This window comes from Cryptotermes secundus, unplaced genomic scaffold, assembly GCF_002891405.2.
Source record: "Cryptotermes secundus unplaced genomic scaffold, Csec_1.0 scaffold120, whole genome shotgun sequence".
NCBI lineage: Eukaryota > Metazoa > Arthropoda > Insecta > Blattodea > Kalotermitidae > Cryptotermes > Cryptotermes secundus.
In genome coordinates, this window is record NW_019742442.1 from 2,174,433 (window position 1) to 2,183,199 (window position 8,767).

Here is an 8,767-nt window from a genome sequence, read left to right on the forward strand (position 1 = left end):
GGAGAAGACATATTTATCCATTAGCAGTAAGCAAGAAAAATTTTTATTCACAAATATATATATTGATATATTGATATTGATATTGATATATATTTTTGTTACTAGGACAGGATTAAGAGCATATAATGATGTGCTTAATTGTAAATTTTGTATAGTGTTCTATGTTTCTAAAGGCCTATATGTGTACATATTATATCTTTTTACATGTGTAAAATAACGTTTATGTGTGTAGAACTTATGTCTATAGTTATTTAGAGTAGTGGTCTATATTTGCAAAAATTTGTGGCTAGGTACACTGTTACTAATTACCCTCTTCTTTCTTCTATGTATGTATGTCTGTGCTCTTCTCCAAGTATAATTAGAATGATCAAGTCAAGAAGGAAGAGGTGGGCAGGGCATGTAGCACGAATGGAGGAGACGCGGAATGCATATAGAATACTGGTGGGAAAGCCAGAAGGAAAGAGACCACTGGAAAGACCAAGGCATAGGTGGGTGGACAATATTAAAATGGATCTTTAGGATGGGATGGTATTGATTGAATTGATCTGGCTCAGGATAGGGACAAGTGGAGGGCTCTTGTGAACACGGTAATGAACCTTCGTGTTCCATAAAATGCTGGGAAATTCTTGAGTAGCTGCAGAATTGGTGGCTCCTCCAGAAGGGCTCAGCTCCATGAATATGTATTTCATTAAGTTCCTCCAGGTTGATTGACATAGGACTGACAATACCAACTCGAAGAAATGTGCTGTTCTGAAAGCATGGAGGAGCCCAAGAGCCACACAGGGTTGTAGTGCCAGTGAAAAAGAAGAAGAAGAAGAAGAAGAAGAAGGAAGAGGAGGAGGAGGAGAAGAAGAAGAAGAAGAAGAAGTTGGTGGTGGTGGTGATGATGATGATGATGATTGCGATCTACCAATAAAATATATGGGTCTTAATGAGGTCTGTGTTTTCTGCCATGAATTCATAGCTGTTTGCAGACATAATAAAAATAAAATTCGTAACAGAATTTAGTGTGCACACACACTACTTCATTTATTCCATATTTATTGTTCTTCAGTTGAAACGCCTAGACTCTAGATGGAAGAAACATGTATGACTTTCCCAATAATCGTTCTTTTTGTGACTACCTACAAAGAATATATGAAAAATTAACTTATGCTTTACTTTTACAAAAACACAAAATGGCGACTCACCAATGGATGGCCTGAGAATGATGACGGGCAGCTTGTCCATCTGCTCTGCGACTAAACTTTCAGACAAGGCCTTGGTGTATGCATAAGTGTTGGGTATTTCCCCCAGTATTCTGAAGCAAATAATTGAGTATCAGTTACTGAAACCACAGCTGTTTCTGTCAAAATGTACTCATGTAGACGTAATACACCTGCAACTCAGTTGCAGAGGTTACGTAGTGTCGAACTGTATAAAGTAAACTTAGTGTGCTTGGATATTAGTGGATTGCTACGGATATTTGATGACGCGGTCGTGGCCTACTTTAAGTTCCCCTCCCTGCATCTCTCTGGATGGACTGCGTGAAGCTACCAGTATCTGGTCAGGATGATACTTCTGTCGGACAAGGTTCGGAAGGAGAAAATCTCGATTTCGAGAGTCAGCATACCCGCGGACGTTTTGTTCTCTATCTGGACCTTTGTGGGCACCATCTCTGTATTCATTAAGTCCCATAATGATAACAGAGATGAGACTGAGTCACTGAAGTCAGTGGGTATGATATGGATTTCTTCTTTTTTTCTATCTTTATTTCTGTTGCTCCCGCTTGGATCATAGGGCATCAGTGAAACGTTGTTTCACTTCAGTTTCTTAATCTTAGACAGTCGGTAGGGCTCCTTGGACAGGGGATCAGCCCGTCGCAAGGCCGCTGTATATACAGGACAACACAAACACAGAATAAACGCAGACAAACATGCATGCCTTAAGTGGGATTCGAACCCACGATCCCAGTGTTCGAGCGGGTGAAGACATTCTTGCCTTAGACCGCGAGGCCACTGTGATCGGCATGATATGGACAACTGGGGTAGAATTCCAGGCGTCTGTATGAGTATTTACTTCGCTGGCACTTCCTGATCAGTCCTGGGATCCACCCAGCTTCCTTTTCGATATGCATCGTGGTTTCTAAAGAATTCCGACCGTGAAGCTGACCACGGCGGAGTATATTAAATGTATTGCAAAAATAGGCAGTGTTTATCAAGCAGAACTGCTTCACTTCATTGTTTGACTGAATTGTAAAACGGGCCTAATTTACAGGACCATAGAATCTTACGCATTTCAGATTGTGTATGAACTTACTTCTTGGTCATGGCGTTAACGACGTCATCTTCCAACCATTCGACGCATTTAATGATTTTATGAGGATCTGCAGGAGGGGGATAGAGTTTCTCGTAGAGGACTCGCTCCTTGAGGTGACAGTACGATGTGGAGACATGCAAAAACGCCTGAAACATATACATCAAGATTAGCGCAAAGTGTAATTCACACGCTAAAGCTCGAAGCTACGGTATTATTATAAATTCTTACGTCTGTGTACAGAGGTTGACAGAAATTGTGGGGTAACGTACACTTATGCATTTGAACAAAGAGTAAAATCTCTGAAACTGCGCAATTCCGAATTAGCACAACAACAAACTGTCGAGCGTTAATGCACAGCATATACAGTAATTGCAGTTATATAGCAGGTCATGAACGAGCAAGCACTATTGTACTTTAATGTGCTTTACCTGTTTTGTGATTTAATATTTTGGAATGGCTATGTCAGGTGTAGTTAGTATTTATTATGGAATGTGACTGTTTTTGAAGATTTGGTAGGTTTCTTTCCTTTCAAAAACATGCACATAAGAAATATCCTTATAGACTAATTCAGTAAAATTGTGTCGAAATCTCTAGTCTGAAACCAACGGGATAACCCAAGTGGACATTTGTTAGGTCTGTTAAGGTAACACGACGGTAATATGCCTATACGATTGCTTGAACTCACATTTCCATGAATAGAATAAGATATAATCTTCAAGGAATGCATCCTGTTGTACTAGCCTTTATAATTCCTTCGTATGGGTACCGTCTCAACACAACAATCATCGAAATCTCATTCACATCTCAGTGCGTACAATGAGTTCATTGGTCTTGATAGTATGACAATGCGCTACATATTTTGGCTTATAAAACCATCATCAGGCAGTACACACTAACGAATATTTTAAACTTTTGAGTTGCGCTTTGTATATGAATTAATATATTACAATATAATAACTATTACTATATGCACTTGATTTCCTCTTCAGTTAATATATTCAAACTTGTATCTGAAATACAAGTATTATAATTCGTATATAAATATGTATTGAAATTGGAACGAAAGTCTTATATTTGAATAGATGCTTATGGATGTACACACACACACACATATATATATATAATAAAACTTTAAAATTCATGAAATGCCGCACTATGCCCTGGGGTCGACTCAGCATCTAGCAGAAATGAGTACCAGGAATATTCTTGGAATATTCTTGGGGGTAAAGGGCGGCCGGCGCGTAGGGCTGACAACCTTGCCGCCGTCTATGAGCCGATTATCTAGAAAATGTGGGAACCTCAACATCTCATAACCCTATGGGCCTCCAAGACCTGTTACAGGGATACCTTTACTTTTATATGTTGTGTTGTTATGTTCTGTTACAATGTTTAGACAGTGATTTAAAATTGTTGTTCTTTATATTCATGTTACTTTTCGTGTCTTAATATCGTTATTGATATATATTATTCAGATTGGCATCTGTTAACTTAATTTTAGAGTTACTATATACTATTATCTTCAGGTGTTGTTGATGTTTGACCGTGGTCGGGCATGTTTTATTCCTACTCCCTTTGACTTTCCTTGTGGGGCAGCTGCCCTGCTCGAAACCATTTGTCGCTATGTTCTATAGCGTTTTGTTCTATGTTTTTCCACGATCAGGTTTTCGTTTATTTTATGCGTTTAACCACCTCTCACATTTCCGCTTCTGGTTTAATTGTGTGTCAATTCCAGAATTGACAGTTCGAATATCTTCTTATATATTACTGATTTTTAATTCTCCTTAACTATTCCACTTGTGTTCACTTATTTGTTTTTCTCATACTGTCCTTGCATTGTGAATCTGTTTCTCTTCTTATTTCTTCCTTTATGCATGTCTGTCTTTATGCATGTATGATTAATTCATTTATTTATTTTTTCCCACTTTCCTTTCATTATTACTTTGTTTCTTTGTCTTCTCTCCCTTCCTTCCTCTTTATGTTTCCTTAAACATTTACTAACAAGTCGACGGCGGAAACATTAGGGGTTATGTCTGACGAATTTAAAATGGTGAAATATAGTGGACAAAATAACGGAAACACCAAAAAATTCCTGAATAGAATTTGTATTGGCTTTATTGAAAGGCCTTCAGTTGGCAACAGTGAATGTTCTCCCTTTTGCTTCACTCTGTAGCGCTCGTGTAAGTGCATAAGTGATTGTGCTGAGTGACAGTACATTTGAAAGAAACGGAAAATAGGAGACTTGACAGACTTTGAAAGATGACAGATCGTGATGCGTGTTTAGTTCCAGCATCTGTGACAGAAAACTATTATATTATTAGGTGTATCGAGAGCGACAGTTTCTCAAGTTATGTCCGATTACACGAATCGTGGGAAGACAACATCAGCGAAGAGGAACAGTGGGCGAAAATCAACGTTGACAGACACACACAAACTGAGAAGGATTGTTTCGAACAATCACGCAACTACTGCAGCACAGGTGACAGCAGAACTGAATGTTCACCTTGAAGTCCCTGTTTCCACACAAACTGTCCGAATTGAACTTCACAAATCCAGAATCCACTGCAGGGCTCCAACTGCTAAACCTCTGATTGCCGAAAATAATGCTCAGATACGTAAAAGACGGTGTCATGACAATAAAACCTGAACATCAGACAACTGGAAATGCACTCGTGATATGTTCAGGTGAGCCGTCCTTTACCAAGTTCCCTACATGAGGAAGAGTATACGTTTGGAGAACACCGAAGGAAACCTACAATCTTGAATGTCTGGTACCAGCAATGAAACACGGGGGAGGTTCTGTGATGGTTTGGACAGCAATATCATGGTTTCTATTGGTCCCATTATCACCCTTCGTGGCCGAATTACTGCAAGGGAGTACGTGGGCAGGTTGGGTAATCAGCTGCATTCTATAATTTCCCCCAAACAATGCATTTTTCCAAGATTACAGCACTCACATTCACATAGCTGGCACTGTTCAGTCACGGTTAGAAAAGCATGGAGGTAAACTTCAGTATCTTCCCTGGCCAGAACACTCACCAGATTTGAATATCATTGAGTCAGTTTTCGAGAGTAGAGTGAGGAACAGATTCCCGCCTCCAACACTAAGGCAACTTGAAAATGTTCTTCAAAAAGAATGGTATAAAATTCCGCTGGACACTGTTCAAAACTTGTACGAGTCTATTGCAAGAAGGATTGCGGCTATATGCAAGTCCAACCACCTGCAGACATTATGAGTATGAGTAGCCACCACGAGCAATACAAATACTTTCTGAAACTGCGGTGCTAATTCCTCTACGCAAGCACTCTAATAATACAGTAACAGTCTTTATCCATCGTCCTGGATTTTAAGATAACTAATAAAAACACGACGTTTCGGAAACTGGATCTGTTTCCGTCCTCAGGTGAAGGAAAACACCTATTCTGTTGGGTCCGTTAGAAAGAGCTAGCCTCAATCACTGGACGATTGATTGATTGATTGAGGCTAGCTCTTTCTAACGGACCCAACAGAATAGGTGTTTTCCTTCACCTGAGGACGGAGACAGATCCAGTTTCCGAAACGTCGTGTTTTTATTAGTTATCTTAAAAACCAGGACGATGGATAAAGTCCGAAAACCCAATATATCAACTGGCATGAAGTCTCTGGACTATATTCTGGTCTATGCATTAGCCTATAAACGGTCTATTATGAGAGATATTGAAAGTCCTAAGGGCCCGTAAGTTATTAGTTTTAAACACAAGAAGCATTCATTTCTAATGTATAAATGAAAAAAAAAAACTGGAGGAAATATTTTCATGTATAAAAAAGAGAAAGACAAGATGTCAGGAACTTACGCAATAGATTCCTAATTTCATTCTCCAGCTGATATTGTCACGGTGATGGAAACAGGAAGGATGACAGTGTTGGGGTATGTAGCATGTATGGAGGAAATGCGAAATTGAAACCAAAACGTTCCGAAAGCCTCCAAGGGGAGGATAATATTATAGTCGATGTAGGAGAGTTAATGCGATAAGATGTGGACTGATTCAACTGATTCGGGACAGGAGCCAATCTTTGGCTTTTCGGAGCAAGATGAAGGACATCCCGATTCAATAAAGGAGAGAATTCTCCTACCAGCTGTGAATCAACTTTCTAAGATGGGTCTGTAATACGAAATTTGTTAGAACATTAAGCATATAGAAACAGGCACATTTTTCGCGAAAGTGTAACATGAATTTTACATAGGAGCAGACAGGTCTTAATAACGTATTATTTTTCGTCACCTGTTGCTGTCTGAATTGCAGCAGTTGCGAAAATGAACTTGTTATTGCGATGCTTGCCGCAGTTCATTGAGAAATCTAGCAACTAGGTCAGAGTGACACACAATTGGAATAAACTTCTCTGGTAATTCTTGCGAATTTATTATTTTATTACATAATTTAGTAGGCTCTTTATTGGAGTGAAAGTTTTGAGTCTCCGTTGCTTAAATTTATCACCCTTCCCAAATGAATAGTTCTCTTACGTAAGAGATAGTATATTAAAACAACCTACAACAGTAGGCCTATCAAATCATGGAATATAAGTCTGAGTGTAGAGGGAGCCGGAATAGCGCAGTAGGTATAGCGACTAATTACGGGCTGGACGACCGAGGGGTCGGAGTTCGAGTCCCGGTGGGGCAACATATTTTCTCTTCTCTATTTAGTCCAGACGACTCACGGGGCTATGATGGAGATATTCGAACCCGCCTCCACACGGGGATGAATGTAGCTCAGAGTCAGAGACACTTTACGACCGGCAGTTTACCGCCAATCAGTTTATCTTGAGGACAAGCTCCTTGAGACTCACGACCAGTAATTGCATTTTCCAAGTGAACACTTGCGGTTATAGTACAACAGTTCTTCTATTGTTGTATTTTAACTGTTTCTGCTACCTAGCAACGGCTCTTGTCTTGTTTGTTTCGAGGCCGTTGCCTAGAAACGGGTCTATACTCCACAATATACAATACACTATCTCACACATCCTTGCATACCGTTCAAACTGTTATCCCTGTAACAGGTCGTGGTAGCACATAGGGTTGTGAGATGTCGAGGCTCTCACATTTTCTTTGATGATCGGCTCACAGATGGCGGTAAGTTTGTCAGCCTTACGCGCCTGCAGCCCTTTACCCCCCAGGAAGATTCCTGGTACTCATTTCTGTTAGAGGTTGAGTCAACCACAGGGCCATAGTGCGGTTGGAAGGATTAGGTCAATTGAAATAAAAACCTCATCAGGACTCGAACCCGCGACCTTCTAGCTTGTAACATAGTGCCTCAACCAACTACGCTACCGCATGCCCTCAGTTCAAATTGCACGATATCTTAATATTCACATCAAAATGTTTCTTACTTGAAGGTCATTAGGCAATGAGAGAATAGTATTTTAACTAAACTGCTGTTACTTGTTGTTAATATAGGAAAATATAATCTGATTCATAAATTGCGTCACTGGGCTTACATTTAACATTATCATGTGAAATTTCAGAATTATAAATTAATTCTCATATGTCACTATCACAGTTCTGTAATTTTACAAATAAATTCTTAATTTTTAAATCGAATTACAATGGCGAAACTTATCAGCATACTGGCCAATATTTACAATTTCACGTATCAGCAACAGCTTGTTTAGAATATTTTATATCTGCGATAGCCTTAAGTACTACTTGTAGATATGAGAATGAAAACACTATGTAATTTGCAATAATTATGTACTAGTTTGTGTGAGACAGTATGTAATTTGCAGTACTTATGTACTAGTTTGTGTGAGACAGTACATATTAATAATGACAAATAGAGGCCACCCCGTATTTGTAAGGTAAATCTTCAACAATATCAATATGACGCCCCATGTATGAGACCGCTCAGACTTTAAAGGTGGAAGCTACTGGTACTACTATATACACTACGGTTGTAAGACCTATAATTACATACCGCGCCACACTATGGTGGCCCAGACTTAAACTCAAGACAAGCAAGGCAGAACTTAGCAAATTGCAAAGGTTGGCTTGCTTGAGTATCACAGGAGCAATTCGAACATCTCCAACAGCTGCACTGGAGACAGTCCTTGGACTCCCCCCACTGGATTTACAGTTGGAGGCAGAGGCCAGGGCAGGAATCTACCGTCTTCAGTGCAGTGAACAATGGAAACCTAAATCCGATAGTTTCGGCCATGCATACATAACTCAGGACATGAAAAAAGAACCCATATTACAAATGGGGTCTGACAAAATGATACTGAGACATGTATGAATGGGAAGACGGGTTTCGGCCCAATAGAAAAGGGGGCTGATCTAGTATACAGCTGGTTCCAAGATAAGTAAGGGCACTGGAACTTGTGTTATGCTATGGCACGAGGCGGAAACTTACGTGTAGTTTCAGCCTTGGGCAGTACACGACAGTGGCAGAATTATATGCCATTAAGGCATGTGCATGGGTTATGGAGAATCTTGATAGG

At 39.8% G+C, this 8,767-nt stretch overlaps 1 protein-coding gene across 1 annotated transcript in view; it reads right to left on the reverse strand.

Moving 5' to 3' along the window:
- Positions 1 to 8,767, reverse strand: part of LOC111873076 (fatty acyl-CoA reductase 1) — a gene marked incomplete at its 5' end in the record, with an annotated part of 59,157 nt that overhangs the window by 11,727 nt on the left and 38,663 nt on the right. Inside the window, 2 exon segments of the mRNA XM_033754949.1 lie at positions 1,191 to 1,300; positions 2,299 to 2,444. Of these exon segments, the coding sequence (XP_033610840.1) occupies positions 1,191 to 1,300; positions 2,299 to 2,444 (256 nt within the window).